We start from the raw sequence: 18,794 nt of genomic DNA on the forward strand, positions 1-18,794 counted from the left end.
GTGGCAAGACTAGTTGAGGGTGCTTGGTGTAGTGGGAGACTGGGAGTAAAAGATTTAATGTCGAAAAGTGATCCTCTCAGTAGTCCTCCTCAAACTGAGGAGGACTACTGAGAGGATACGAACGTAAAAGTAAAAAGAGTAACAACAGAAATAGCTATTTAATTAATTACAGTCAGTTTGAAGAGAAGTTTGTGATAGGAATGAGGGCAGTGGAAAAGGTAGATGGGATCTTCAGTGATCGTGTCATAAGGCTGGGAAGTTTGTTAGAATAATGCTGAAAGTTGAACTATAACTGGATTGGTAGCCTAGCACGGCTAAACAATCCACCCATGTTAGAACAAGGTGGGGATGCTTCTAAAACAACTGCAGTTTAAATAGTAGGTCTATAGCTGCATTAGTAGCCTGGCCAGTGGCCAAGCCCGGCTAAGACTGTGAAGATATTATTCCAGTAGGTGGCGGTAATGCAACACACGGATGCCAACCGCCGTAAAATCCCTTCAAAGAAGAAGAGCTTATTTCCGCCATTGCGCACAAGCGCAGACTGCGCAGTCAACGTTTGGAAATACAGAGGCGGCAGTTGAGTAAGTAAACACAGTTGCTTTCCGTTTAATTACAGCCTTTTTGCTGCTTATTTTGGTTGAACAGATATTATTCGTTTTAACAATAATTATAAATAATAACGATTTATAATCTGAGAGACCCAATACTACTCACACAACACAACACAGCAGCAGCAGCCTGAGCCTGCTATGATTGGCAACACTAATTGTGTCCAGTAGGTTCCGATGGTTAACTGTCTGAGACATGATCTTATTGATCTAGAGAGAGAGACATGATCTTATTGATCTACGATTTTGCACAAAACAATGTTTGTGTTTTCATGGAGGAGCTAGCTTGGCTACCATTAGTTCTGTGACTGTCCAGGGGTGTAAAATAACTAAGTACATTTTACTTGAGTAGTCTGCTTAAGCAAAAATGTTGAGGTATTTGTACTTTACTTGAGTATTTCTAATTTCCAATACTTGTTTTTTTTTGCCAGTAGAGGATTTCTAACACGCTCCATTCTCATTGAAATACATTGGCGGATTCCACTCTAGGTATTTTGGTGTGAGGTCAATGTTATATGAGATACTTCAATGGTTTCCAGTGGAAATAAGCTTAGTCTTTTCATGGATCTCCTTTTAGTAGACCTTGTACCTTTGAACTGTACCGTCATGAAACTGTACCTTTTCCTATGCAAACTTCTAATAAAGTCTTCAATCAATCAATCAAAAACCCTAACAGAGTATATCTACATTGCAATATTGATACTTTTACTCAAGTAAAAACATTTGTGTACTTTTTACACCACTGGTTCTGTCTTGTCTTGTTCTGCTAGTACTGGGCTAGACATGCCGGACTCGGATGTGTCTGCATCTGGTGCCAAGATCTTGGACCCACTACATTCCCAGAAACTGCTCTCGGTCCTGCGTTCCTTCTGGCAACAGCAGTGTTTTCATGATGCACTGTTGGTGGTCGATGGAGAGGAGCTCCCTGTCCAGAAAACCATTCTGGCTGCGGCCAGCCCTTATATCAGGTAAAACAACAAGACGTGATGTTTTCTGTTGTCTGCCTCAGTTTATTCTTTGACCATTTTGCCCAAACCTTATCATACACATGCAGGGTTGCTCAGAATGCTCGCCATAGGCTTTCAGAACTCAACTGTGATCTCTGAACATACAGTAAGATAAACTGTAATTGCCCGACTATAAGCCATGGCTTTTTTCCCATGTTTTGAACCCTGCGGCTTATACAACGATGCGGCTTATATAAAGATTTGTACAGCAAACGGCCAGTTAGTTCGTTTTACAATGGTCTTTAACAAGGATTTATATATACAGTAGATTTATACAGCTAACGGCCACCAGGGGCGTTCTAGCGGGAAGCAGGAGGGACACCTGCGGCTTATAGTCAGGTGCGGCTTGTATATGTAAACATTTGTTTTTGAGCGGTGGTCACACCGTCTCCTATACGTGGCCGTGTGTGTGGGTATGCGTCCGGCCGTCCGTGTATGTAGCCTCAAGCCTGCAGTACCTTTTCTGACCACACATGTTAAGGGAGGGGCGCTGTTATTCTCACACACACACACACACACACACACACACACACACACACACGCACACACACACACACACACACACACACACACAGGGGGGAAGGGTGGGTCAGCATGTGTGGTCAAGTATTATTATTATTATTATTAACAAACTGAATGTTTTAGGGTCAAATAAATTAGAGTGTGTGAAGAAACTACAGCATTGTAAAGCACACTAACCCCGCTGCACCCACCCAGTAGTGCTGTTGCACAGCCTCCACGACCACCGCTCAGTTCACACGGGTGTGATTTTTTTTCTAAATTTAGCTGGTGCAGCTTATATTCAGGTGCGGCTTATAGTCCAGCAATTACGGTACATTACGATGGTACACTATGATTATTGATGATGTCCTCCTGTATCTAATTCACATAGACTATTAGTTTAGTTTAGTTTATTAGCACATTGTTATAGAAAATATAATACATATTCATGGAAACAAAATACAGTGGAAAGGAAGAAGCCAGCAGGCTTATTTGGAATCCTTTCCTTATTGGAAGAGGTAATTAATTAACAGATTTAAAAGTTCAATAGGAACAATACAATAGAATACAACAAGGGGAGCAGCTGTGCAATAAATAAATAAAAATACAGAAACGGCATAAAAGGAAATATAATAGACAAAAACAACAACCAGAGAAAGAGAGAAGAAAAAAAAAACATTAGGAAAGATAACACATGATCAGTAAACTACGTCATTTGTACTACAGTAAGGGGCGAGTTAATGTCGAAGAGTCCTTGGGCAAGACTCTGAACCCCTAATTGCTCCCAGTCAGTAGGTTGGTGCCTTGCCGCCACCGGTGTATGAATGTGTGTGTGAATGGGTGAATGTAATGCACAATCTATGTAAAGCGCTTTGGATAAAAGCGCTATATAAATGCACCATTTACCATTTTAGTAAGGAATTAAGAACACACTATTGGCAGTGTCTCAGGGGTAGAGTTGCTGTCTTATAACACGGAGGGTTCCCGAAGGGTTCCCAGTTCGATCCCGGGCCGGGCTCCCCAGAGTTAGTGTTGAAGAGTCCTTGAGCAAGACTCTGAACCCCTAGTTGCTCCCGGTGAGCAGGTTGGTGCGTTGCATGGTTTCCTCCGTCTTTGGTGTATGAATGTGTGTGTGCGAATGGGTGAATGTAATGCACAATCTCCGTAAAGCGTCTTGGATAAAGGCGCTATATAAATGTACCATTTACTGTTAATTCCATATCAATAGGGCCAAGTTGAACTACAATCCTCCAAAGGAAGATGGGTCAACGTACAGAATCGAGTTACAGGAAGTCTCCATGCCTATCATGAAAGAGATCCTTGACTATATCTTCAGTGGAGAAGTGAGTGTGGACATTGAGTGATTCTTCCTTTTTTCAACTAGTAGTGATATGCTCATTATTTTATTTTATTTATATTTTTTCAATTTGACTGTTGTTGACTGTTTTCAGATTGGATTTAAAACATGTATTAGTTAGTTATAGAAGCGATTAATTCTATACCGACACTCGCCTTTGATGAGCCGAGACCTGTGCTTACTGTGCTGCTGTGACAGAAAACTGTATCTGTGCTGTGAACTTACTCTGTTGGATTGATCGTACAACATATGTGGGCTAGTGCTGCACAATATATCGTTATTGTATCGTCATCACGGTATGACCATGCGCAATATCAGTATCACAAAAGGCAACGATATGGTTGATATATCGGCCTGGGTGACATATCGTCCAAAAGATGCCCATATCATTCCCTTTTTCCCATGTATATTTTTTAAAGAATGCTTAGTTTTCACTCTTGCTACACTTAGAATATCAAATAACAAGTGTGGCAACCCAAACTCACTTAAAATCAAGAGTGATATTGACTTTTTAATGCTGTTTGAATAATGCTTTTTCGCTGTTGCAACACTTAACATGTTGAATATGAAATGTGTACGCCTACGGTAATATCGTATCGATACCGTAATATTTGGCATAAATACAGAGCTATGAAATGTTGTCCATGTAGTGCAGCCCTAATGTGGGCTATCGTAATTTGTAAACCTACACATGCATACAATCTCCTGCCGTTTGCACGCAGATAACTCTGAGCGAAGAGACCATCCAGGACATGGTAAAGGCATCTGACGTGCTGCTCCTGACCGACTTGAAGTCCCTCTGCTGTCAATTCCTGGAAAATTGCATCACCGCAGAGAACTGTATTGGCATCCGGCTTTTCTCCCTGCACTACTGTCTTCACCATGTCCACCATGTCGCCACTGAGTATCTCCATACACACTTCCGGGATGTGGCAGTCACCGAGGAGTTCCGGGAACTGCCACTGGAACAACTCTGTGAGCTGTTGGCTATGGAGAAGCTGAATGTGGGAAGCGAGAGATACATTTTGGAGGCTGTGGTACGCTGGTGTGCCCATGACCCTCAGGAACGCAAGGTGGGTGTACTAGGTGAGACTCTTTACTCTATGCCTTCTGCAGGTGGAAAACAAAGAGGAATGTATAATGAAACATTTCTTTGTGTAACATATACTTTTAACAGTGTTTTTGTTAAGTAATAAATTGACGATTGAAGAGGTGATCACTTAATTGCCTTTTAAATGCATTCTGAGTGAATTGCTTTAAATATGAATCATTACATAAAAAAGAAAAGAGAGAAAAAAAAAAGTCTTAACATTTTGAAATGGTTACAAATATAAATGTATTACAAAAGTGTTTGAAAATTAGGGGCAGCATTGTCTCAAGAGGTAGTGCTGTCGCTCGGGAAACAGAAAATTCCCATTTCGATACCTGGCTCTCCCTGGGTTAGTGTCAAAGTGTTTACACACATATTGTATTTATTATGTCGAGTGCACTACACATGCAATGAGCGATTTGCCTCTGCTCAATGATTGTGACATTGATTAGTGATGCTTCTCTCCCAAAAGTAAAAATATTCTCCACTTGAGGTCTGCCAAAAACGGTGGACGTCGAACACTGAAGCCGATACTCGGCCGCTGAGAAGAGGAGCGTACCATCGCACCTTTACCATAGAAAGTTAAACCCATGGCAGAAAGGCACTGTTAGCTCAAAAAGTGCTGCCCCTTGAATTGAATAACTTCCATGCATAGATAGATTCCATAGAACCAGTGTTTCACCATGCAAGCTGGTTTAATTATGATTTGTGCCACATATGATTTGTGCCACAAACGCATCTTGCAATTTATCTCTCTCAAGCTCAAAATGGATGGCTGCAGTGAACCTTTGCCAACAGTGGTAGCCATGGACACATCTTTAAGCACTGGCTTTTAGCAGCTTTGACGTTATGGTAAAGCCAGAAATGCTGTATGACCTTCCCTGATATAATTGTTTTGCATAGCCTATAAATATTTTATTTTGTATTTTTCTTCATCAAGTCCTCTTTTTTCTTTTGACTGGACCACTTTCAACCCTCAGCCAGAACGGGACGTACAAAAAGTAATCTACTTTAATTAGATGGTAGAGATCCCGCCTGGGAAGCAGAAAATCCCAGGTTTGATTCCAGTTCCCGGCCATGTGTAGACTCTACACGTTGTAGAGAATGTTTAATGGCTGAGCAAGCCACCAAAACACCTAACTTCTCCCCAGCTCACCTGAGAAGCACTCGGGTGAAGCTGAAAAATGAATTTCACTTGTGGGAGGAAATGGATAATTATTTATTATTAAAAAGTGAAGGAGGAAACCCACACTTTTCTTTTTCTGTTTGGCTAGCTATGAGGAACAACATCAAGCGGTTGAAGGGACCAGTACACTCATAAACATTCTACATTCTATATACTATTAAGTAGTATTATTATACTAAACCTATATCTAGGTTTGTTCAGGGAAGCAACTAAGGGACTTAAACTAATGTCGTTTTCCCTGCCAGGTGCACATGAAGGAGGTGATGTCTGCAGTGTGGTGGCAGGCCCTCGATGCAAGCTATTTGAGAGAACAGGTCATAATTATGTTGCAGCATAATAGCTTGCCAAAATAAATGAACCCCCCTCCTAGTATTGATGATTTCTTTGTATGTCTTGATCTACAGTTGATGTAGTCTACTAAAATGTTTGGTAGTAGTTCTACTGGACCTCTTCTCCACTAGTCCGTACCTAACATTTTAGTCTAGTCTAGTATTTATTCATTATTAGTTTAAATAATAATACTAATATACTTTACACCTTACCATTGCTCTCCAACAAGGCTTCTTTGACAATGGCATACCTAAATTGCTTTGACGAGCGTGTGACTAACCGCGATTTGTTTTGCATTTGATACCATCAGGCAGAGCGAGAGCCCTTGATGAGGGAGGTGATCCGAGATTACCATGAGCCAACTGCCTTGGATGGAATCCCAAAGACAGAGGCCCCCTGGTTTAAAACACGAGGCTACTCCGAGTGCATTGTTATTGCAGGGGGAGAAAAGTAAGTAGCTGTTTTAGCCAAGTGTGTATGTGTATCTCATTCAAACTGTTAACACACCTTCACCTGTCCTCCATGGGAGTAAGTGGAGGTTATGTGCCTGGCTTAGTTGCCTTAAAGCAGCTCTATGTAACTTTCCTCCTCTTACCCGGATTTGAACCCAGGTTTCCTGCTAAAGTGCTGATTTTTTTAACATTGAGCTAATGGAGGCGGTCATTAGTATCAGCCATTAGGATCTTGACCATTAGGTCCAAATTTGTGTCAGATCCAGTGTCTACTGTCTAGGTGAGTGACCTTTTACAAAATACAACTACCCCAATTGAGTAAGCTATATTGTATTAAAATACAGACTGAACAAAATACAGTGAGGCTTTAAACTTTCCCAGTGGCCAAATCAAAATGAGTGACACTTGTATGAGAGAATCAGAAACCACACACACTCTCAAATGTCACATTGATCTACATGCATTGATTGCTTAATGTTTCAGCAACACCTATGAAATCACTAGCTGAACCAGCAACCCCCCCCCCCCCCAAAAAAAACACATTGAACACAACCTCTGATTGATTCTAGGAGAGGAGAGAAAGAGATGAGCTACCACACTGTTGTTGTTTCTTTTTGAGTGTGTTGTTGACCCGCCTGCCCGTATCCACAATCATTTCAGCTGAAGATTAAGCTTGGGTCTTCATTCTTCAACGTTTTTCAGACCAAGGACCCCTTAGCTGAGAGAGAGAGATGAAGCAGGGATTCCCACTACATGTTGTATACAACTGTGTTGCACTACATGTTGTATACAACTGTGTTGCACTATCGTTAGTGTTTGTTGGATTCATGTTAATGTGTATTTTCAGACATGTAACCACTTAAACAGTCAATACTTAGTAAACCTGACCTGTTGCTCTGTACTTGCTCTGCTCTTGTTCCCTCTACACCAAACATCTTTGCCGTAAATAGCCGATCCACCGAGCTCACAATGCAGAGGCATTGTGAGCTTGTAGATTGGCTATTTTTATCTAAAGTTCTCTCCGGAATAGGGATTCTAGGGTTCAAGTGGTTAATGTTCCTATCACACGAAGACTTGGCTGAGTTGGCGCCCGCTTTAGTAACTCTGAGGACCCCCTAGGGATCACGGACCCCCTGTGGAAGACTCTTGGAATACACCTTCAACTCACACATCCTGTTTGGCTGTTCTCTCCTCCGCAGGAACGGAAGGCCATGTGCGACGGTGCGATGTATTTGTCCGCTCAATGAAACAAGCAGAAGGGCCTGGATTGATCTTCAGCCAATGAGCACTCGCCGTGTGGACCATGGGGCGATTGCTGCAGGTTAGAACTATATGATGGCAGGATTTGACAAGAGAATAAACAATTGAAATGAAACGCGGTCCCAGAAAGTAAAACAAAAAAAGTGTTTAATTGAACGATAATTACACATTTACCTATCATTTTATAATGGACGATTTACTTTTCGGGCAAGTGAGCATGAGACCTTTGTGTCAACCCCTGACAATGATTAATACATCATGAATCCATCTATGATTTATATAAAATAAAATCATGAATCAATTGATTTACATAAAATGCTGCCTAAATTATATAAAATCACATTCATGTCTTATTTTCTTCTTCAATCAGACGGCTATATCTTTGTGATGGGTGGTAGGGACGAACACGGTACGGTTCTGGATACTGGGGAGAAATATGACCCTGATTCCAACTCCTGGAGCACCATATCGCCCATGACACAGGTATACTATAATAACCAGTGCATTGATATATACGTACATGCACACACAGTCTTGGAAAAGTCCAAATTAACTTTATACTGTAGGCATCGTTTTAATGTCTTGCTCATGGACCCTTTAACTGTTGCAAGAACAGACTAGTAATCTTATGGTTATAGTAGTCTCTCTATAGCCTGGAACCAGACCAATCCACCTGGGCAAAAAAAGATTGCCCTTGGTGAATATGGGTCTGCCGCCGCTCAATTGTGAATCCATTTCCTCTCCTCCAAAATGTGCTGCAACCAATCAGCGCCCAGCATTGGTCTTGTCTAACCAATCGTGTCCAGAGCCATTTTTTTAACCCACCCCTTGGAAATGAAAATTCTGCCCGTGAGTCCAGACTAATATCCAATACGCAGTGAGGAATTACTATGAGCAACGCCAGGCTAGTGTCTCTACCCATTTGGCCTGCCTGCCGCAGCAGATGCTAGCAATCCCAAAATTCCATAGTGCCTGGGAACATATTTAGAATCACATTTATTATATAATGGCTGCTTTACTGCATGTTATGTTTCAGCTTCAGCAACATTTTGCAATTGGTACAATTAGGTCTCTTATGGCCACTAGATGTCAGTGTTCAACAAAAAGTGGAAGAGTGCCTGAAGGCTGAGTGAACCCAGGGAACAGCTGCCCACTGCTCTTAGGATGGGTTAAATCACAAATCCTACATGGTCTCCTAAGTGGGCAGTGTCAGTTCTCGCAAACATACTATGTTTACTGGTGCGAGAGTGTGCTGGGACAGAGAAAGGTCAATAATGTTGATTTTCTTTTGATTTGCTTCTGGAAAAAATAATAATAATAATAATATGAAATTCTTGAAGATTGAGTGGCTTGTGACTATTTGATCCAATATTCGTTCAAGCGGTGTTCACGTTCACTCTTCCATTGGAAATAATTGCCTCCAACCTGCTTATGGTCTACTAAAAAGGTGGTCACCTACTTCATGCAGATACAGGAAGTGTCGAGAGGACACATTTTGGATATACCTTGAACTCTGTCTCCTGGGGATGATGTTTGAATGTAAATAAAACAAGTGCTTAGTCTATTATAATGGGTAGTGGCTCAGAAGGTAGAGCTGCCATTTGTGAGCTGTAAGGTTCCTGTGTCGATCCCTCTCTGCATGTAAAAGTGTCCTTAAGCAAGACACGAGACCTTTAACCCCCCTCTGGACCAAATCTCTTGACCAAAAATAACAGATCTACAAGCTGCAATGCAGTGCATTGTCAGCTTGTAGATGCACTGTTTTTGCTGCTATTGACCTGCTGAGTTCACACCAGCAACTGAGAAAGTCTGTAGTGCAAACATTTAGCCAAATGTAGTAAATTGGACATGTCTGATGTTATGAGTGACACTCTTTTAAATAAGAGTTGTGCTCCAGCGAGAGCCCTGGTGGTCTGGCTGCAGCCAGCAGCTCACAAGACAGGGAGGAGGAGATGCTTGTTCATAAAGGAACCATGCAGTTGTTCAATCTTGATTAATGTCACACCTACAACTGCTAGTTTAAAACGTTTATTTGCTACCGCTGTACAGTAGCCTTTGTCTGTAATGTCGACAAGTGTATGCCTACTTTACGATGGGGGAAGTGTCGATCGCTTATCCCCCTAGACTTTACATTGAAACTCGCCACATTCTCGGTTTGAATTCGGCATTTGCAAGGGGGATTTTGTGGCCCACTGACAGCCTTGTTACTTTACTGTATCCAGGCCCGTAAGAACTTTGGTGTGGCCGAGTTGGATGGGAGGATCTACGTTATGGGAGGAGAAGACAACAAAACGGAGTTGCTGACAGTGGAGGTGTATGACCCTTACTGCAACACCTGGACACTGCAAACCAGTATGAACATGGTCCGCAAGGTAGGTTACAGAATTATATTCACACAATCACTAACAGATTTATTGAATACTTACTTATGATCACATTAAAACAAATAAAAAGCTATTTATGGCTAGATATGACTATGTAACCAATCTGTCTCAGGTTGGGTGCAGAGTTATAATTTAATCAGTGTTGCTCCCTTTTCACAATACAACAATATATCATATTGTTTGATGTATCATATTGGCCAGATTGGATGCTATGCCACTATGAATAAGAAGATCTATGCAATGGGTGGAGGATCCTATGGGAAGCTGTACGACTCTGTTGAATGCTTTGACCCAAAGACCCAGCAGTGGACCAGCATCTCCCCCTTGAGAGACAGGAGGTAAAATGTTATTGTATGACAAACAGTTCAAGAATAAAATGCACAGAAACAAGTGGTCTGTTATATCATCACCATGAGGTTGATTTGAAAATGTTGGGGTGACGGTTATTCCTTGGCCTACTGGGAGTGTGTGTGTGTGTGTGTGTGTGTGTGTTTCACGGCAATTGTGCCATCTTGTGTAAAACAAGACCCTACTGTGAACTTTGAAAGCCAGTCGTAGCCAATCAGAATGGAATCTGATAAATCTGACTGATACATCTTGATCACATACATAATGTGTACAGATTTTGTGTTGGCTTTGGACAAAATCTGTAGGAGTAGTAGCAGTGGGTGTGTGCGTGCAAGGTTTCATGACGATCGGTCCAACCGTGCCAGAGATTAGCCACTCACAGAGGCGGTCCGTAGCAAAAACACAACTCATATTACATAGCTGGGGGAGGGTTAAATAAAAATAACAATAATCTAACAACAATCTAACAATAATCTCTCTTTCCATACCACATATCGTTCAGGGCATTCCCTCTGGAGTGAGAGTGTAATTTACCAGGAGGAGCGAAACAACATGATATCAGGGACGGAAAAGCTAGGGTTATCGTTACGTCATAGAACGGAACGGTGTTTAAGAAGCCAAAGTCCAATTCAAATATTTCCATCCTCACGTTCCTCACTCGCGTCGGTTCCTCGCGCCTTAGTCACTACCCAGAGGAAGGAGGTGTGCATTTGATGCAGCCCTGAAAATTCAACTTTCAGGGCAAATTCACTTCTTGCCTCCCACAGACAGGCAAGAAGTGATAAAAAATGTTTTGACTGTACTTGCACTGTTCATTTGTCGAATAAAATATTCAATCAATCAATCAGGAAAGGAGGGGTGGATCAGCTTGAGAATAGGGAACAATCCTCTCTTACCGAAGTGTCATTTTGAAGCAACGTCCATACTTATGACATGTTACACAGCTTGATCACTGGTACAGATCTTAACAGTTACCAGTAAGACTCCCTAATCGGGAGATAATCGACTGTCAGGTCGCATAATGTTGTCTGTCTGCAAAAAGCAACCTCATGGTGGCGCTAGAAGAGCGGCATGTGAGGAATCAGGGGCGGAGGTTGTGGGTTTGCCAGCCAAGGAGTGTGTGTGCAAAGTTTGGCATGCATAGGGGCAACAGTGCCGGAGATAAGAGTCTGCAAAAAGCAACCTCATGGTGGCGCTAGAAGAGGGGCATGTGAGAAATCAGGGGAGGAGGTTGTGGTTTGCCTGGACACTGTGGCCCTCATTTATCAATGGTGCATAGAAACCTGTGTTGATCAAATGGTTGTATCCTGTCAATCACAGCAGTAAGGGATAAGTAATCACGGCTGCAACCAATGGTAAGTAACATGCCCTTGTTTCAGAGGCTTTACCCCTCAAGTTTTTAAAAATGAACAATATGACCAATAAAGTATGGGAAGCCAATAAGAAGGATCAAATTATCAGGTGGCCATCCTATCGGTGGCCTCGGCTCGCACACACTCATTTGCACACGGAGCCCACCTGACACAAATACAACAGAACAGAAGTATGACCTCAGTCGTAACAGCACAAATCCAATCGAACAAACGAAAAAGTGTCACAGTCACCTCACTGACGATTATTTCCATGCCCTCCATGGTCCTGTGTTGCCAGGTATGGCTCGGTGGCGTGCGGTGTGGGCCAGGAGCTCTACGTGTTTGGCGGGGTGAGAACCCACGAGTCTGACGACCCAGAGCTTGAAGACACAGACATCACCTGCAAGTCTGAGTTATACCACTCTGAGATAAGGAGGTCAGTCAGAACTACCTACAGTACTTCAAGTTCACACTTGTCTCTAGGGCTGTCACAATTATTACATAATCCTAGAATTGCGATTATTTGACTTAAAGGAGTAGTTCACCCCCAAAATGACTTTTTTTTCCTATTGATTACTCAGGCCATGGAGAGTAGAGTTCAATAATATTTTTTGGTTTTTGTCACATTCCTAAGACAAAATTTTGATTCGAGTAAATTTACCCCCATTGATTCCGGATGGTGACCCGTTTCGAAACAGGTCAACCATCCGGAATCAATGGGGGTAGATTTATTGTTATCACATTTTTGTCTTAGGAATGTGACAAAAACCAAAAAATATTATTGAACTCTACTCTCCATGGCCTGAGTAATCAATAGAACAAAAAGTAATTTGGGGGGTGAACTACTCCTTTAATCGCGTTTATTTGACAATCACAATTATTTTTCACAATAATCATAATCGTTTCCATGTTGAAAAATGTTAATATATATTTGTTTAAAGTAAAAAAAATATTGGAAATAGCAGATCTACAAGCTCACAATGCGTCGCATCCTATCGATAGTCTTTTTTAAGTATAAAGTTGTCAAATAAGTGAGTAATTACTTTGTATGTTTAGGTTATGTGTCATATCTACCATGTGCAACTTCAAAGCCTAAAAGCCAAACCGAAATGTACAGTAATTGTCAACGACAAAAACATTAAATCGTTAATCGCAATTATTTGAGTGATATTTAATCGTCATGTTAAAAAGTCATATCGTGACAGGCAGCCCTACTTGTCTCACACTTGTACCTTGTCTTTTGGATCAATAACCATACTGTCTTAAGATATGCAAATAATTCTACGGTCAATCGGTGTAAGTCACTGAGCAGTGAGTGACACAAAGTCCTATTGTGTCACTGACTGGAAATGTGTGTTTTGTTTTTTTGCGTGACACTGTCATACTACGGAGTAGCCTTGTAAATTACCAGATGTTCATTCTATTTTACATTAACATTGTATTAATATGTGTACTTGCGGTATCTCATGTGCTGTATCTGTGCTGTTTCCTAGGTGGAAGTATCTGGATGACCAGAATCTGTGTATTCAAACCAACACCTCCCTTCTGTATGGAGCTGTGCCCATTGGAGCTAGCATCTATGTAGTTGGAAACTTGGACTGTGGTCAGTTAACACATACTGTTATAGGCAATGTAATATGTTTTCTCATGCCAATTGAATTGTGTGTGTGTGTGTGTGTGTGTGTGTGTGTGTGTGTGTGTGTGTGTGTGTGTGTGTGTGTGTGTGTGTGTGTGTGTGTGTGTGTGTGTGTGTGTGTGTGTGTGTGTGTGTGTGTGTGTGTGTGTGTGTGTGTGTGTGTGTGTGTGACGCGCGCAGCCTATCAGATTATTTAGACACTTGTCATCAGGACATGCTTAAATCTATGCAGATGACAAGTATAATGCATCACTTTATCCCTCTGCCCAAGCATAACGTACTGTATACTGCACATGGACAGAGCAGTTATTCTTGAACAATGCTCAAGCGATTCATCAAACGCATTCTTGATTGTGTTTCAGCAAGCATTGATAGGTGGAATAAATATTTCAAGTGGTAATTAAGGCTGTCCTCTAGTTGTATTGCAACGGTTAAACCAATGCTCCCTTCCTGTGTTTACAGATAGGAACTTTGACTACATACGAGAGTTCCGGCGCAGCACAGGGACATGGCACCACACCAAACCATGGCTGTCCACCGACCTCAACAGTACATCATGCACGGTCCTGCGCATTGCTAACTACAGACTGCTCCTTTTACAGTTGTATCAGGGCCTTATCAGCAGCAGCAACCGTCACCATCACACTTAAGCGCTGCAATGCAATGAGCTTGGAGATCGTCCTTTTCAGTGTGTGACAGACAACTAACTGCATGGGAAAGGATGCAAGTCAACTCCTGTGACATGTGTGTAAATACATAGTCTCGCGTAGCCAGACAACTATTCCACAATCTCCGAATGCTATATAGAGTCTGGAACGGCAGCTCCCGAACGGCGACGGCGAGTATCGGAAGTAGCCGCTGCTGCACTGAACTGTAGTCCCATTGGAAACAGACAAAGTCATTCGAGCGGCCTATTCTTGTTATGAGTGTATAGTTTAAGAAAACGTTTGAAAACATCATGGAGGTAACACCAATAACACCAGAGAAAGACGAAATAATGCCCCAAAAAATATTGAAAGGAGACTTCCAGTAGGACATGTTATTGCTACTGCACCAAGAGAGTGGTTGCGTCACGTCCGCTTTATCTCGCACTCATTGTTTCTATTTCCGTTTGCCAGACTGTATGCCGGGAGCATTTGCCCAAATCGCGGAGGCAACAGTCTGGCCTCGCGAGACTAGTAAATACATATAATTAACCATTGACTATTACCGTTTATGCGGAATGTAAGAACCCTAAAAGTCACACCAAAGTATGGTTGCCAGCTGATAAGTGGATTCTGCCAATGCATTTCAATGAGAATGGAGCAATTTTTTGACAAATCTACCATTTTCTAAAAAGAAATCCCCTCCATTGCCATTGAAATGCATAGGAGGATTCCGTTATCAGCTGGCAACCATACTTTGGTGTGACCATACCTTAAGTCTATATTGAGGAGGGTTTAGGTTTTATATTTAAAAGAAAGATTGTGTCTGTATCTATAGCTTTAGAACCCGGCTGGCTGGTATACTCGATCTTACAATTCCACGCACGCACACATAATTTATGGATGAGGTTACACAGTGATGTGGTCATTTTGTTATTCAGGGCAGTTGGGCTTAATTTACAAATGAACATGCCTGAAGGAAAACAAAGTTGTAACCTTTCTACAAAACCACGGACAAGGGGTGAATGCTATCAATAAATCATGGCGAAAGAGACTCAATCAAAGCAAGAAGCGATCCCCACTACCGTATCAGCTTTGCCGGCTGCAATATTCAAGCTATAACTAACACACGGTTACCGTGTTAGACGAGAAGTCAAACTTTGGAGACTTATTACCATGATGATACTTACGAAGAATGACAAGTGCTTGCAAGAGTTGCGTATCGCCTCCACCAAAAGGACATTATATTCACTTTGAAAATGGCTCTACCTTGGACTGGAAGGACAATTTCCATGCTGCTCCAAGGACTGATGGACAACAGAACCACAGCTGCTGCTGTGATGACAATTAAAATATATATACAGTATATTTTTTACCCTTAAATAAGTGGACTGTAGGCTGATCAGACTGTTCACTCACAGTTGTGTGGTAAAAGATAAACCAGACTATAGAGATACAGGCAATTGTCAAGTGGAAGTGCTTTGTAAATAAAACAAGTCATTTATTTTTTTGCCATTTTTGCACACATTTTTTTTTTTGCCAGGCACTCAACCTGCTGAACCAATTTGAGATGGAGTTGATTACTGTACACCATTCAGCAATAAATTAAAATAGGTTTGTTGGGTGCTGCGTAAGTAGGAACAATTGGTGGACACTGGACATTTTCTTTTTGGTAAAGGGTGCAGTCCCACTTTCGAAGTGTGGGTAAGCAAATGCATAATGATGTCAGGATGATCGCTGTGTTCACCCACAAGGGTGGTCAGTTGACTTAAATGAGGAGGCAACACAAGTTGTGAATGTGCATGTTCATGTAGAACAGGCAATCAATAGACTGACATTTTATTTGATTCCTAACTGCTCCCATCTCCATGACTGGTTGGACCCAATCGTAATCAGTCTGCCCTAGCTAAACGGAGGCAGCTTAAATTTTTGCAGGGTAATGCAAAAAACAAAACACTCAAACTATTATGATACGCTAAGCCAGTCAGTCTAAGTGCAGATGGCTTAGTCAGATTATTTTTATTATGATTATGCCTTCTTAAATTCTTTACTGCTTAGATATTCTGAAAGTGATAGTAATGCTGAATTTGCAATTGTGTTGCTCCAAATATAGCTTTTGAATATAAGACTTGTATAAGTACAGTGTACATTATAGGGTAATAAAGTAGTTACTTCACTCGTGATTTCTTGATTGTTCTACTTCCTTTTCCTGACGTTTCTAATTTCAAGTTATTTTCATTTAGGCCTAATTATTTTTGAAAAGCAACCAATATAGTTGTCTAGATTGACTCCTATGTAAATTGCTCTTAGATTAATGTACCTATTTATATTCATTACCCTGGCCTAGACCACAACACAATCAACAAAGTAATATTCCCTTTAAATAATAATGCTTTGTGAACATTATCATCGTTTTACAATTACATTGAACTTCCCTGGTAACCTATCCAGAGAATGCATTTTAGTAATCACTGTTATAGTGTCAGTAACGGGACACCTTTATCAGCTTCAATTTTATAGTGTTCTAGACTTCTGGTTCAATTTTCTGGACAGTGCAATTTAAATGTTAAAAAAGCATACATTGATAGCCTTGAATAGGAATGTTTATTAGAAAATACATTTACAACACTGTGATTCCTGCTAATTGTGTCTCATCAAATTTGTTTAAAAGCTACATAAAAGTGTTTCTATACACATGAAAGCTATGTGCTTTCTGGCAACAGTATCTGTTGCCAGAACCTCAAAAAGGTTCATTGTTCAAAAACAAAACACTTAATGGGAAGGATATCACTTGGAATAATCGTTTAAGTCTAACTACATTGCTCCAGAGTTGCATTGATCTTCCCTGGTAACATCGTCAGAGTATAAGGAGTGAAAACGTAAGGAAAGATAGTTTTTTGGAACGTGTGTGTGAAGGTGTGTATGTGTGTGTTAGTATCAGGATCAGAGAATGACAGCTTTCCTCTGTTCCAGTCCAGCTGGACTCTGATCCTCTGAGGATGCTGCTTCAATGAGAGTTCAACGGCTGGCCCTGTTGAGGATTCTGTACTGTATTTACTTCCACAAGATTCTATAATCCATAATGGACCCCCTCTGCTCTTCTTTCGCCTTAAAGATTCTTCAGCCACACCTAGTTCCCAGACGGCACTGTCTCCGACATCAACATCCCAGGTGTGAGTCCCCGAGTTGAAACCCTCAGAGCCCAGGAGACAGAGCCAGTAATCAAACCTCTCTGGGTTGTCAGGAAGCTGCTGTCTTTCTACACGTCTCACACTGGTCAGATCATCAGACAGAATGAGACATGGATGGATAGTGTTGGGATCCAGAATGACAGGTGTGTATGAGACGATGTCCTTCATCTTGTTCCAGACTCTGAAGGTCAGGTTGCCCAGGTGTTTGGCCACGTCTATCAGTGCCCCCGAGACAGGCTTTGGGTCCTTAGGTGTGAACCGGGCTCTTTCCATTGTGGCCTTGTGGTTCTGCAGGAATGAGATGTGTCCAGTTGTTAACTCCTCCTCTATGACTCTGATTGTGTGTGAAAGGGTTGATATCGCTCTGTTCAGACTCTCAATGTTCTCCTTCACCATCTGACTCTTCTGCTGCTCTTCCTCTCTTAGTGCAGTGATTCTAGCCTCCTCGTCATCTCGTAGAAAGTGATGCAGCTTTTTAAACTGTTCTTTAATCCGCCTCTCCGTGTTGTGGGTCTGGATCTTAACGTGGTCTACTGTTTGGTCACAGTTTGTTTTGAATGCATTGAAAACCTCCAGCTTCTTAAGTAGTGGTTTGAGTGATTTCTGGACTTGCTCCTTGTGGTCCAGTGCCGCTTCATCAATGGGTCTGGATATGTGGTTGGTGTGTTTTTCTGAATGAAGACACACAACACACACTGGATGTTGACATTCCTGACAGAAGAGCTTGAGTTTCTCTGCGTGCAGACTGCAGAGATCCTCAGACCCTGCCGCAGATCTCTGACGTTTTGAAGGCCTCTGGTGTCTCTCCCGTGTGACAGTCTCACACAGATGTTTCAGAGCCAGGTTAGAGGGTGGATCCTTTGAATGTGTTTTCTTACACACTGGGCATTCCTTCATTTTCTTCGCGCTCCACCATTTCTGCAGACAGCCTCTACAGAAGCTGTGGCTACACGACAGGAGAACAGGGTCCTTGAAGATGTCGTGACACACAGGACAGAAAAAGTCCTCTTCTGTAAAAGAAAACATTCTGCTCAAAGCAGAAAATCAGCCAGTCAGTGGTGGTAATAACACTCCCTCCTCTAGAATGTTCCCTGAAGTTGGCGTTCACTGTGAATCCTGGTTTTTGTAAAAGTACATTCAGCGGACAGTGTCTGCAGCAGTTTGAGTGCAGCAGGTTCAGTGTTCTGGTCTGGGTCAGTATTCCCGTTCCCTCCTGTAGCTGTGGAAAGTTGTGGAGGATTTGGTCTGAACTGAAGTTGAATCTTTTATTGTCACTCATGAGTCTAGCAGGGGGTGGAGCTTTGACAGACCACAGACCTGTTGCAAATGACCCCCCCCCCCCCCCCCCCCCCCCCCCCCACACACACACACACACACACACACACACACACACACACACACACACACTCTGAACACGTAGAGTATGCTTCACACATGTAATTAGTTGA

The 18,794-nt window shown here is 41.9% G+C and overlaps 2 protein-coding genes across 2 annotated transcripts; one reads left to right on the forward strand and one right to left on the reverse strand.

The window, feature by feature from the left end:
* Positions 1-575: 575 nt before the first annotated feature.
* Positions 576-14,737, forward strand: LOC308285506 (gigaxonin-like). The gene is made up of 13 exons (XM_080726276.1): positions 576-581; positions 1,379-1,576; positions 3,345-3,459; positions 4,196-4,546; positions 5,995-6,063; positions 6,390-6,529; positions 7,731-7,852; positions 8,162-8,274; positions 10,014-10,163; positions 10,377-10,513; positions 12,174-12,311; positions 13,369-13,478; positions 13,974-14,737. Exons 2-13 carry the CDS (start codon positions 1,392-1,394, stop codon positions 14,159-14,161), a joined length of 1,818 nt encoding a protein of 605 aa, XP_080582402.1. The 5' UTR covers positions 576-581; positions 1,379-1,391; the 3' UTR covers positions 14,162-14,737.
* A 2,228-nt stretch (positions 14,738-16,965) lies between these two features.
* Positions 16,966-18,372, reverse strand: LOC308284922 (E3 ubiquitin-protein ligase TRIM35-like; the record flags this gene model as incomplete). The annotated part of the gene is made up of 1 exon (XM_080725647.1): positions 16,966-18,372. The coding sequence occupies one exon, from the start codon at positions 18,370-18,372 to the stop codon at positions 16,966-16,968; it is 1,407 nt and encodes a 468-aa protein (XP_080581773.1).
* Between the last annotated feature and the right edge of the window lie 422 nt (positions 18,373-18,794).

Source organism: Nannobrachium achirus (genome assembly GCF_963921795.1).
Source record: "Nannobrachium achirus genome assembly, chromosome: 5".
Classification (NCBI taxonomy): Eukaryota; Metazoa; Chordata; class Actinopteri; order Myctophiformes; family Myctophidae; genus Nannobrachium; species Nannobrachium achirus.

Bases quoted from the DNA above. Each gene is read 5' to 3' on its own strand.
- LOC308285506 (XM_080726276.1), top strand. From the start codon at position 1,392: ATGCCGGACTCGGATGTGTCTGCATCTGGTGCCAAGATCTTGGACCCA. The intron at 4,547-5,994 runs GTGGGTGTACTA...TTTCCCTGCCAG, and splicing joins ATGACCCTCAGGAACGCAAG to GTGCACATGAAGGAGGTGAT. The intron at 12,312-13,368 runs GTCAGTCAGAAC...GCTGTTTCCTAG, and splicing joins TACCACTCTGAGATAAGGAG to GTGGAAGTATCTGGATGACC.